This window comes from Syngnathus scovelli, chromosome 5, assembly GCF_024217435.2.
Source record: "Syngnathus scovelli strain Florida chromosome 5, RoL_Ssco_1.2, whole genome shotgun sequence".
Lineage (NCBI taxonomy): Eukaryota > Metazoa > Chordata > Actinopteri > Syngnathiformes > Syngnathidae > Syngnathus > Syngnathus scovelli.
The window spans coordinates 7,166,419-7,180,369 of record NC_090851.1 but is presented as its reverse complement, the minus strand read 5'-3'; the positions used below and the strand labels follow the sequence as shown (position 1 = coordinate 7,180,369).

General features: G+C 39.5%; 1 protein-coding gene across 1 annotated transcript; it reads left to right on the top strand.

The window, feature by feature from the left end:
• The first annotated feature begins 420 nt into the window (after positions 1-420).
• On the top strand, positions 421-12,636 carry suclg1 (succinate-CoA ligase GDP/ADP-forming subunit alph). Its single transcript, XM_049719951.1, has 9 exons — positions 421-577; positions 1,342-1,442; positions 3,230-3,346; positions 3,466-3,678; positions 3,982-4,039; positions 4,261-4,344; positions 6,083-6,234; positions 9,829-10,017; positions 12,254-12,636. Exons 1-9 carry the CDS (start codon positions 544-546, stop codon positions 12,278-12,280), a joined length of 975 nt encoding a protein of 324 aa, XP_049575908.1. The 5' UTR covers positions 421-543; the 3' UTR covers positions 12,281-12,636.
• The last annotated feature ends 1,315 nt before the right edge of the window (positions 12,637-13,951 follow it).

Here is a 13,951-nt window from a genome sequence, read left to right as displayed (position 1 = left end):
GGTGGATTTTTATTGGATATGAGTATGAGGGCGGTGCAAAGAGATTACTCCACGAACATCGGAAATTTGACCTTCAAAACAGAACAGCACATATGTGGTAGTGTTGGCGGTGCGGACCCCTTATGCAATCTTATTTACCCAAAATATGAAGCTGTGTGCTACCCATTATGTTTTACAGCGCCTTGTCCACGCGCGGCGTGACAAGATGCCAAGCCCAATTCGTGACCTCCAGTGTTAGAGTTTAATTATTGTCGCTTGTCATGTAACACTACAATACCCACACTGCACCAGCTATACGAAGAAGCTGATTCTATGCCTGAATATATATTTTGTTCGTTTATGTGATGCCATCTTGGTCCATAAGGAGTCCCAGAAAAATACCACAAAGCCCGTTCAAGTATAATGCTTTATATATAAACCTAAGAACAAAGGTATTTATTCACATCAAGTGACTTATTGTAATTTAAAACTGGGATATTTGTGGACACCTAATACCCGTGCTTTGGGTCCCGAGGCCCAGGTGTCATTGGCGAATGACCGAAAATGTCCCACTGCAGGTTATTTGGCAGGCTGCTTTGTAAGTATTAAGCATTACGCATTCCTCAAATTGTTTTTGTTATTACTGCAGAACTGTGTTTGGGGTGTTGTGTCTTAGATCTTTTAGTTTGATGTTCTATTTTACTTTTGCTACGGGGGCACATAGAGTGATCTGACAGTTAGCATGGTAGCAGGCAAGTTAGCGCCTTGAATAGAGTGTAAAGGCACTGGACGCCAACTAGCTCTTTTATGCTGCAGTTGTGAATTCCCAGGCCAGGTTAGATTTTCAACTGTGACCTGTGTAGCACATTTGATCTTTAAGCGGATGCAATTGCTTTTTTATTCAATCAGTTTTGGAAACCTGCTTTCGGAATTTGTGACCGCTACATTCACGCCCTCATTACCTTTTCGAGTTTGCAAACTGTACTTTGCACATTGTCAATGAGGAGTTGAGTGTGTGAGGTGCAATAGAGCAAAGTTCACTCGTGATTGCTGGTTTTACACGCCTGACTGCCTCAAATGTCAGTTACGGTTGGGTTGTTTTCATGACTCTGATGTTAGCCCACGTTATATTACAAATATCCTCTCATGACACATCGTTCTTGTTTACATATGCAGACATTGGTTTACTTTAAAGCAGTTAACCCAGTCCAGTCAATTGTATATCATGCTAGCCTTAACTAACCAGAATTGATACTGTTTCTTAAAACACCATGCTGAATTTCCCTTTGAAAATAATCAGTGAAGATGTTGCAAATTGCAAATGACCTGATGCAATTTGATTTTTCTTTTGCCTCGGTTCAGTGCAGCAAAGTGGCGTCAGGCACTGCTATACAGGATCCAGACAGAACCTCTACATCACAAAGAACACTAAGGTCATCTGTCAAGGTTTCACAGGAAAGCAGGTTTGTTTTCTTTTTCAAACATTTTTACCATTCAAACAGTGTTTGCATCACTCATTGTTATATTTTCCCAGTTCTTGATCTTTAATGATTTCTGTGCTAATCGAACTTAGTGCAACTCTTTGAATGTACAGTAGTGAAATGAAATATCAATAACTTGTTCTAATGAACCTTTTTAAGCAAATGTCTTCTTAAACATGCAATAGGATTTTTGCACATAATGCTGTGATTTCATGATCAATTTATTAAGTCACACTTATTCCAGCAATACCTATAAAACGGTACATTTCTGTTCTCTCTGCATTTCAGGTTAGTATAATCGCTTTAGTAATTTCCTGTGGAGGGAAAACAACTTTCAATCAGTTAAACTTTTGCAGTGCATTGGAAATCAGCTTAATTGACAGCTAGTTGTCTTGAACTTCTTTTGTTGCTTTAGATAACCTCCACCTTCTCTCCCCAAATTGAACATGTGCTAACAAGCAGACCACACGTGTCCAAGTCCTTGTTCCAATCTATAAAAACATGTAGGACATAACACAATTGATACACTGGACATGTGTGCTCAAGGAGAATAACAGAGCTTGACAAATGTGTTTGACAGCCCAGGAACATGAATCTTTGCCGATTTACATCCCCCTTTGTGCTTGGCCACATGCCATTTTTTCCCACCATTTTGCCCTCAACATAATAAAACGGTTCCAGTGAACACTTCAGGTAATTAGAAAAGGATGAGAAATGAAGCCAGGGGTATTGAGAATACATTTTGTCTTCTGGCTTGATAAGCAAGCCATTCTTCAATTTTATTGTCCCATTTGCAGTAATAATGATGGTAAGGGGGAAAAAAAAACAGCAACGCTAGCAGAGAGGAGGGGTGTATTACATTCGAATGGAACTGATAATTCATTGTTTCTAATTCCTCTCAATAACAGTTGTAAATTGTAATCTGTACTCGAAAATCATTCACTTATCCTCTTATACACTCCGACCCTTTGCCACATTACATTGTCTCAGCATCCCCGGTGCTAATTAACATGCAACTAATTGATGGAATTTGTTGAGCTGAAAATCTGTTTTGTCTGCTTTGATAAACTAATTAACAATGGCAAGAAGAAAATAAATCTCAAAAGTGATTGGGCAGCCTCTAATGTTAATTTGTAAAATACATTTGGATTTCAGATCAAAAGAAGACAATGAGACAAAAGTTCAAAAGTCCATCTTTTATTTTATGGTATTCACACCTTGATGTGTTGAGCAACTCGAGACCTTTTGTTTGAAGCCACCCACTTTTTTCCGGATGACTGGGCTGCAAGTACCAGCATGGTGACTAACAAACAAAAAGGCTCATTTGTTTTGAATGTCATTTGATTTTTTTCCCCCCTAAAAGATAGATTGAAAGCTAAAAAAATCAATTTTTTTGTGGAACGGAATTAGGTTTAGACCATAAAGCCAAGCTAATGTACAGTGTATATCATAACAACAGAATGTGAATCATTTCATATTTTGTACATTTTGCCATCATTCTTTCCCTCTGTTCAGGGAAGTGCTTGAGCTGCACCCATGTCATTATTTTTCTGCTGAGGCAGTTTTATTTCTTTCTTATTGAGCATTTGTACCATCATCTCTGCCATAAAAAACTTTTTGATTCTCTGTTTTGTGTTCTTTAACGTAGCCCTGGTGAAAGTTGCCGAATGATGCCGGATGACAAATTTTGTCTCTTGATTTCCCTGCAGTGAGTTAGCCTCATCTCACACTCATTCACACACAGACTTTTCCATCTCTGTCTCACCTAGGGGACATTTCACAGTCAACAGTCTCTTGACTATGGATCGCAGTTAGTCGGAGGTGTGTCCCCTGGCAAGGGAGGCAAAACTCATCTTAACCTGCCTGTCTTCAACTCCGTCAAGGAGGTGAATTTGTTCACGTCGTACATACGTGTTTGTAATCATTTTTCAAAATAGACATTAGATGGCAGTGTTTAACAGTTTCACAGTTGCCAATTTTAATCCACTTTTGTTTCTTACCTCAGGCGAAGGAAGGCACAGGAGCTGATGCCACCGTGATATATGTGCCCCCTCCATTTGCTGCAGCTGCCATCATCGAGGCCATTGATGCTGAGATTCCCCTGGTGGTGTGCATCACTGAGGGCATCCCCCAACAGGACATGGTGAAAGTGAAACACAGACTCCTGCGCCAGAGCACCACTCGCCTCATCGGACCCAACTGCCCGGGAGTCATTAATGTAAGCACGTGAACATGTACGGTATTGGCTTTTCTATGGTACTGTTCACACAGGCACAGTCTCGAAATGAAATACATTGCCGGATGAAAAGAAACACAAAAGAGTTTGTAGATTATTTTTGGGGATTTACGCAGTGCAAACTCAACAGAGACCACCTAATTGGATGCTTTGCCGAATCTTTCATGATTTGAGCTACACGAGGGAGTGACTTTGACACTCCAAAAGGTTGAGCGAAAACTGCGTGTTCTGTCTTTTGTTCGTTTTTTCTTTCAAATGTTTGTGATTTCAACTGTTTATTTTTAGCCTGGAGAGTGCAAGATAGGAATCATGCCTGGCCACATTCACAAAAAAGGAAGGATTGGTGAGTTTTCCACAGTTGTATTTATTTCAAATTGATTCAAGTCTAATGAAATCAAATGTTATTGAACCCATCCCTGCATTTAAATTAAACCCTAACCAGTTATCTGTTTCACACTTAATCAGCTATAATTACCAAAGTTGATTGTGTTGATGATTCATCTGCCCCCCTCCACCCCAAAAAACAACATCTTAACATCCTAACATCTTTGTCCTTTTTATCAGGTATTGTTTCTAGATCAGGCACTCTGACATATGAGGCCGTGCACCAAACTACACAGGTTGGCCTTGGCCAATCCCTCTGCATCGGTAAGCTCAGTGTTGTTTGCCACGCTGCATTAATGTTTAACCAAAAGGCCATCATTTATGCAACAAAATATTCTTTTAATACTCTGTTGTCCACACGTAGATGAAATATGCTGATGTGTTTTTCCAAATTACCCCACTGTGCTGTGGAATTAATTATTACTAAATCAGTCATGAACAATTGCATATTGTCACATTGAGGAGGTTCTTAATATTTGCACGCTCTGAATATTATGTAGATCGTTTGAGTGTGTCAGTGTCAATTGTTCATAATGGCAAGCGCGGTCACTTCTTGACAACACAACTATTAAGAAAATTTGTTATTTCACACAAACAAACTCCTGGCCAATTTATCTCCCAACCAATAACGGAGGTCAAGTCTGACCCCCAAAATAACACAAAAGCAACTTGGGTTCATTAAGATTTTGACATTTTAATTATAGCGTGTCCTCCAGTCTGACTTCATAAAAGCCGCTGCTGCAACAGAGTTTAATGCCGTAGAGTTTATTAAAGTGGTTTATTGGTGGGACTGCGACAGAGTCTTTTAAAGTCCGACTCTGACCTGCGGGGCTGCAGCAAATTACCGTTGGTGCAATGTCTAATATTATCGTCATCTGTTTTGCTGTGAATGTGTTTCTCTTTGATTATTATTCATAACATTTTCTTCTTAAAATGTGTGGGTATTTTTTTTTTTTTAATGATCCACAGATCTTTGTTCATGTTGCCCTCTGAATGCAGGGCTTCTGGAGGTGTAATCTTGCAGTGGACATAGAATTTAGAAAGCGCTTTATGTCTCTAATGTCCGTGGCAATCTTTTTTGAGGCGAAAGGAAACATTAAAGATAAAGTGTGGTGGAACAAATTTAAATACAAGTCCTGTTAACTTTTCTCTGAGCTACTGGAAACCTGCAGTTGAATATCTGTTTTTGCAACCAATTGCTGGGATAGCTTCACGCACGCCCGCGACCGCCGTGGGGACAAGCGGTACGCAAAATGGATGGATTGGGATTTATGAAGACTACAGGGTTTGCTTACAGGGTTTCTCTTTTCATATCCCTTTGTAGTTCATTAATATGCAACTGCTCCCCCACATTTCAGATTGTTGTCTTGCTGAAAGTGTTTGCCCTACTTAATAAGCACCCAGTCCAAGTCTTCAACTTTCAACATTTAGCTCTGACAGGGGCGGATGATTCCGTCAGTGATATGTCAAAGAACCCATTGATAAATTATTGTTCTTGTAGACAGTAACGACGCAAATGTGGCGCAAATATTATGGAACCCAAGTGCAATATAGGGAACCTTTTTAGAGTTTGTCATCTTCTGTCCAAATTGAAATTAAATGAAAAGTACTGTAATGTGCAAAAGGTAAGGAGGTCTCATTACTTTGGGAAGTCGTTAAACGTAAGAGTCAGGGCACCGCCTGATGAAGCAGAATAAAGAAATACACTCGAGATGTAGAATACACAAAAATCTCTCTCAAAGTAAATCCATCTATTAATATTTCGTTTGCTCACCAGAAGCAATTCCGGTTGCGCTGAATTGTTTTCACAAATCCCCAATGAGGAGCCATGAAAGAGCCCGCCGCTGCTGTGATGATCAGACTGTATGAGGCTTAAAGTTGGCTTCGTCTGATTTGCATTCCCTTCTCAGGCTGCGCTGTTATGTGGTCCTCAAATATTCACGTGGATGCTCCTGAGAGTGTCGTGGGTACACAACACACATTTGCTTTGTCTCCTGCAAAGGTATTGGCGGGGATCCGTTCAACGGTACAAACTTCATAGATTGCCTGGAGGTGTTCCTGCAGGATCCCAAGACAGAGGGCATTATCTTAATTGGAGAGATTGGAGGCAACGCAGAGGAGAATGCAGCAGACTATCTTAAACAACACAACTCGGTAAGGAACACCTACTTATTTACTTAACTCTCTCCAACCCTCCTTTCACAGTGTCTCAATATATGGTATCATCTTCAAATTTTTCAGTACAGCCTGACTCAAGAACACAATATAATCTCTGGTAGTCTTTCTTCTTGATCACTGCTTCAGGCCTCCCTCTTTTTCTCTGCAAAGTTTACGTTTAACATGACGAAGAATGACGGATGGGCGTTTGAGTGTTCTACTCATGGGGCATGTTCCGTAAATCTACCGTCTTGGCGAGCAACACGTCCTTTGTGACGATACAATGCAGCAAGATGATTCGCTTGTGCGGCAAGAAACCGTAATTGACATTTTTAAATCCAGGCAAGACCTGCACTTTTGCTACTTACCGCGTGTGCGTGTTTTGTTTCTGTCTTCCCTTTGTGTGCTTATAGTGCGCTGAAGCTGAGAAATTGATTTGATTTACCCTCAGTAACTCTAATGCATGCAAATCTCCTGCAAGCGTCTCAGGAGAATAACTTCTCTCTCGCGCTCTTTCTACAAATAAGCGCGAACAGCAACCACCACAGCCCGTCACCCAAAGTGTTGACAGTGTGGCACAGTTCAAATGAAGCAAGAAAGAGAGTAGGTAACATGGCCTGCACAGAAAGCCGAATAGGTAGAACACGACAGAGAAAGTGTTGTACCTCACAATTTAGGATGTCACACGGTGCAGTGTTTATTGAAGTCAATATGGTCGTGCGTGTCGGAGCTCATTTTATCATCTCATATCGCCAGAGTAGCAAGGCGGTAGGAGGTAGAAGTAATTTGGGGATAGGAAGCGACACTCCTCGACTTTCTCATTGAATGGCAACGTCTACTAAAGATAATGTCACGTCATCGCTGATCGTAATTAATGAGTCATCTACTATCACCACAAATGTCCAAGTTATGCTTCATGAGCATTCAATTATTCTACAGTCACTGCAAATCACTGACCTAAATAGATGAACCAATATATTATTTGTAATGCTGTAAATAATAAAATACAGCATTTTTATAACCTACTTAGATAACTTCTAATTTCTCTTGACGGCAAACAAAGTGTATCTAGAACTAATTTTTCACAATGTTTATATTCTCAGGATGAATTACAAAATGTTTTTTAGAGCATTTAAATTTCAGAATTCTGCTCCAGCACCACAGAATGCAGACTGCATGATGTACCAAATTATCAATATTAGTGACGTTGGGTAGAGCAAAGGTTTGTTATACTACGTCGATTTTGAATGGCTGGAGACAGAGTTAATCTGTCAATACCATAATTGTGTAAAATCCAAGAAAACAACCTTGGTTCCGTCAGATTTTATAATGCAGGGCTTATTTCAAGGTTCACTGGGTATCAATTTCCGCCGTGATTGCCATCATAATATGGTATTAAAAGTCACTTGTATCAAAGTTCTGCTAAGCATTGCTTTTGGTTTTGTGGGATTCCTGAATCCAGAAATAAGGTCTTACACAGGATAATCGCATGATAATTTGCTTGAGTATCTTTCGCCCAAGCTTCCATGAAGATTTTGTAATACTTCTTCCATCCCATTTCAGCTTCATGAATTTTAGCCCAGCTTGTCTCCCTCAAGCTTACATAAACCCTTTTGTTATTTTGGGGAAACAACGCCGCATAGTAATGTGAGCTGAGCTAGCTCAATGCCAGACTCCCAATGTGGATGCAACCATGTCAGTATTTCATCAGGTCACATTTGTGGTATTAGCCTCACTTTTTAATCTTGTTTATTGAATAAACCACCCTGCTAAACTGATCTGCTGACTTCAGTATTGTTGCTATGGCACTCCTTTCCAAAGGAATGAACTCTTGGTGTCTGGGATGGCACATTAATAGAGAATAACTCATGTCATACATAAAATACTTGTTCACAATGGGCTTTGACAGAAAACGCAAGCGTTGTCTTTTGTGACAAGATGCTCGCCTCTATGCGCAATATTCTCACTCCCGACTATTCATGAATTATTTGCCATCTGTGTGTCATCATGTTCATTAGACGATGTATTATGGTACTTCCTCAATGCCTCAATCCTCGAAAGAAATGTTTCAAATTTAAATGTCTGGAAAAAAGTGGGAAGAAGGACAACCACAGGAGTCTGCAGTTGTGCTCTGATGTGACGGCTGAACAATATTCTTATCTCGATAAGAACGGATTTATTTATTGCAAAAGCAACGTTATAGATTTTCTTTCCACTCTCCGCTGCACGTACAACTCGGGCAGACGCATATATTATTTTTAGCCTTGTCCTTAAATGTACCACAAAGGCCAGCTAGTCGCAAAAGTCATCTTATGTTTGCCGGGGATCTGCAACTAAAGCCAAGCAATGACGAACATTTGAGGGAGAGAGCAAGAAAGATGCCCACACACTCTACTGTACATACCCAGCAGGGGACATATAAAGACAAACATGAGTGTGAAAGATAAGGCCCAGTGCAGATTCTACATATTGGGTGGATTTAATAGCCAAAAAAAAAAAAGTCATCCTACATTATTTGGTGGTATTTTGGATACAAACGAAACCCAGAAAACAGGCGAGCCATGATGGTCATTGCCTGAGCCCTTTGACACTGCTGACATTTTCAGTCGACAGCATGTGGCAGTAAAAGGAAAAATGGCTGCCCATGGCCTAATTTATGTTTCACAAATGCAATATTATTCAGAATACCATATTTTGACTAGTAGGGACACATAGAACATATTGTAAAGAACCTTTGTGACTTAATTGCCCCTCTAATACAGAGCTGCAGTAAAATGTTTGATTTCTTTATTATGTCAATAATGTACAGTGAGCTCTAATCTGCTTTAATTAATGTTTTCAGTTTCTGAAAAAAAATGTTTTATTGTGTTGATAATTTAATATGGAGATATCTGGTGTTTATCAATTCTGGGTCCATATTGTTGCCCCCACCTTTTCAATATTAAGCAAATACAAAATTTGACCTTGAGTGCCTACAAATTTAGATGTTAGACTGTATTTTTTTATTTCTGTTTTAAGGATCATTTGAAGCGCTATATTGATATTCTATCCCTCTTTCCAGTTATGATGTTATTGCGACGGATGAAATATTATCGCTCCTCACCTTGGAAATGATCTAAACTGTTGAGCGCCATATCCATCAAGGAGCAAACAGTGTAGACAGACAGGCGCTGAGCTAATCAGTGGCTGCATGACTAATTAGCATCGCCGAAATGAGATGATTTGAGATGGCAGGCGCCTTGGCCCCTATCTGGTCATCCACCAACCCATGCAATTAAACTGCTTGATTGACCCTTTGTTTTAATAATACAGGCTGAGACAGAGACGGCTGCTTGCATATGACTCTTATCGCCAGGGCTCTGTAATGAGAGGACATGGGTTGTTTAATTTGTAATGCATAAATAAAATGCAGGTGCAGAAAACAAATTGCCATGATTTATGCATACTCCCTCTCCTATATTTCTTTCTGTCTTGCCTATGAGTACGCCATTAGGATGCTTTTCTAAAAGGCCTTGCACTTGGAAACGGGATGATTATCCGCTTTTCACCTCTTTTCGTTTTCCTTATTTTTCACTTGGCTGATGTGTCCAGGGTGCGAACGCCAAGCCCGTGGTGTCCTTCATCGCCGGGCTTACTGCCCCTCCCGGGCGTAGGATGGGTCATGCCGGTGCTATCATCGCTGGCGGAAAAGGAGGCGCCAAAGAGAAAATCGCTGCCCTGCAGTCGGCTGGAGTTGTCGTCAGCATGTCCCCCGCCCAGCTGGGCAGCACTATGTTCAAGGTGAGTCTTTCCTTAAAATGGAAACCAGCATCATGGACTACATGAGCAATTAAATCCTGTTAGGTACATACTCATGAAGTTCTCCTTTTTGTCAGAGGACTCACAAATCTGGGTGCATCTTTAAATTTATTCAAACGTAATTAAAGGAGACATAGCTGGTCTTGTGGGTAGCGGTTATATTTACGTGTCACCCTTAATTCAATTTCAAGGGTAGAATTGTATATCTGTAAGGATGTAAAGTGGTGAGTATAATGAGATGATTTAGGTAAAACAAATGTTACCAATGACTTTGGCCATTATCTTAGTAAGGTGACCAATACAGTTAAATAAAAAAAAGAACTCAAAAGATTGATGCACCCAAATAAAACCCAAATTATGCAGAATTTCTCTTTATTACATGTACTCGGGACTCAGACTATATACGGTATCATCTAATAGTGGACGGTATGAGCTGGAACTTTTAATCTGCCATAAAGTAGTTTAGAATCTAATATATGCACGTTTGACAGTGGGTGAGTTAAGGCTACTGTGTCTTTATTTCAGCACATCTCAACAGAATCGTTGTTAAAAGGTTATATAAAAAGTGGAATGCATGTATTACACTCATTCGTCATCTTATACTTTCATTACCGCTGCTGGCTCTTCTGAATGCGAATATTGATTTACACGCACCCCCTCCCCTAAGTTTAATTCATAATCATTGAGTGTAATTGTGAAAAACACGCAATATGGTTGCACATTTTGCCCCCTCCACCTCCATTCACATCCTTCATACGTCTCTGTTAATATTCAAGACCGCAGGATCGTATTTCTCAATGCAACTTTCATACCATGAATAGTGTAGCTTTAAATTATGGATTTGTGTAACATCATTTTCTATTGCGCACTCTACTTTCATGAAAAAAAAAATACATGACTTCAATCAAAAATTAATTAAAGCTTTACATGTGGGATTTCAATTTGTGCAGGAGTAGCAGTAATTTAGATGTTTGCCTAAAACTCCAAATTTATACACGTCACTTGCATATTTCCCAAGCTGTTTGTGGATGACACGGTTTGAAACTAATTCAAATATGCAATAGTTACTGTGATAGCCGCTGGAATTAGTCATGCCTCTGGTGCAGGAAGGTGATATCTGGAAAGTTGTTCATCTGACGACTTCATTAACATGCAAGAATAATTACAACCTTCTTAACTTTTGTTTACAAACTCCTACACGGACTCCTGCTCAATTCAATTTTCGCTTTACGAAATTTAGTCTGATGCCGTCACACTTTCTGGCACAGTCAGGTCCAGCTTGCCGTTGCTCTCCTTTAAATGTGTTTCACTTATTTCCTGACATGTTTTCTTGTTCTCATTGCTGTTTCAATAAAAGCCATTGTCTGGCATCACGTTTTGAGTGGCATCCTCCATTCCCTCAATTTTTGACACCTTTGCTTGTCAGGTGCCGCTCTCCTGTCAAAGCCGCCACCCACACTGTGGATATACGCCTTGAAAGCGTCTGTGCATTACAACCATCTCTTACTTTTCTCTCATTCCCCCTTTTTCATGCCATTATACAGTTATTTCTTGAATAGCCTCATCCCAAATGACTTGGCCATGCTGACTCCCTGTTAAAGCAGCTGCTTGCCCAACTCCCCTGTTGACCCACCAAAAGGTTTCTTAATTCATTTGCCCATTCCCAGAACAACAAGAGGCTTTAAAGGCTTTGAAGGCTTTGAAAACGTTCACCCAATGCCTCCTCAGGGTGGCAGTATACCTTTAGGTATCTCTAAGCCTTATTGGAATGGGCCAGTCCTTGTGTGTTCTGTGGACCTGATAAATGGCATTTGCATTAAGTTAACGCTCCAGATCCCATGCAATAGAGGTTTCCAAGGGAAGGGCATCTTCTGCCAGTGTACTTTTTGTGCAAGATCGCTAAAATATTTGTTAAAAAAAGTCACATGGTCTGATTTAGTAAATAAAGCAATCGTAGGCTCAAGTCTATCAGATTATTGGCGGTGCGAGCTCTCCCGATCAATCAATGCATTTCATGGACTGCAGCGACTTGGTCGTGAACCGGCATGCGTGTGTGGTCCACGCTAGGGAAAATAGAAACAGATTCTCTCCTGCTGTCACAGCCAGTTTCTCTCTTTTCAAAAGAGCTATGAGATATCAACACAAATAAATAATTCCCTTCTGTCTGTCTGTCTCACTTTATTCCCCGTTGCTTTTCTCCTTCCTCTCTTGTCTTTAGGAGTTTGAGAAGAGGAAGATGCTGTGAGCAGTTTGAGCAGACGTGTGACTTCCAAGATGAACAAGCTGATTCTGGATGTGCATATGCCCCCATTCTCTAACCCTGATTATCTCAGCCACCATAAGCACATATTCTGTGTTTATATTGTAATTCTGTTGAACTTGCACACAATGAAAGATGGAAAGTATCTTGCTGGTATTTAAAAGAGGTCTATTATACACCATGTCAAAGCTTTGCAGATTTTACCTTGCTCCACTTAATGTTAAAAGCTGAGATAAGACTGCCATTGTAACTTTAGGTTGACCTTATCTGTTATTGTAAGAAGTGTATTCCATCATTTGTAAATGGCTGCCCATCTGAATAAGATCTATTTCTCATCATCATACTGCGTCATTTTTTTTTTGTGAAAAATTAATGCTACAGTCTTCTACTGCTTTTTCACACGTCAATTCAAAATCTTAAACTCTAAATTGAATTTCTGCAGTTTGAAATTTAGGGCAATTGTTCTTAACTTATATTTCACAAATGTTGACCATTATCAAATGACAAGTGACCCAGACAGTGTTGACCAATTGAGGAAAAAAACACCAAATGCAAAGCCTTTATTATCTGAGATTCATCATACACTTTTTTAAATCCTGCAAAGTACACTGACATTGTCTGGAAGTTATGTAAAAGCAGTCTCCTTTACAGAAACTCTTTCCCGTTATCTTGCCTATTGTCACTAAGGATTTGCTAACATTCCGCCTGCAAACATCACCCAATTTTAGCGAGAACTTAATGGGGTAGAACACTTCGGTGTGTGTGTGTGTGTGCGTGCGCGTAGGAGTGAGCCATTGCAACCTTCAAGTTCGCGCATCTCATTCAAGGGCACCACCCTTCAAAACACAGAACAAAGACATTATTTTTAGTTTTGGATTTACACTGCCCTAAATAAAATAATTTAACCAAGTTTGTTATTGAGATTATATACGATGGTCTAGATTAGAATGTTTGGTTAATTTAAACAAAACAGATTATAGGCTAATCAGCATGATTAGCTGCACACAAAGTCTCTTGACAATTAAATCTATTATGTGGTAATCAAATTTGTTGCAGTAATTATCAGTTTGCTTTCTTTACATTTGAGTGTTTCAGGTACCCAGTTAAAATAGGATATGTTGAATAAAGTCTGTGTCGCTAAATCAAGCCACAGACAAGTCGATGTACTTTTCATATTATTGCAAGTCAAGTTAGAAATCCCCCCCCTGCATTGGATGAAGTTTTGAAACCTATTTCAATAGATTTAAAGCCTATTTGTTGCTGACATTTTTTAAATTATGTGTGACTAAACTGGATACAATTTTAACCCTTTTTTTTCCAATCGATACTGCAATGTTAAGTGCTGAATTTCGTAGGTTGCCAGTTTAAACACCAAATGCATTTTGTCATGGGAATGTGTGACTTAATCATTTTTCAATGTTATTGAAATGTCATTACTATTGTAATGACGAAAAAAAAGCATGTACCTAAAATGCAAATAGCGCTGTTTATCTCTTAATTAAGAAAAATGAAGAAATCCACAGCTAGCTTTTAGGATAACTACATCATCATTACTATACATAGGCATTAAATTAAACAAAGTGGAGAAAACAGAGAGGTAAGATAAGGTTACTGCAGTTTTTCTCGTGCCAAATCTCTTCAAATGAACAAATAAAT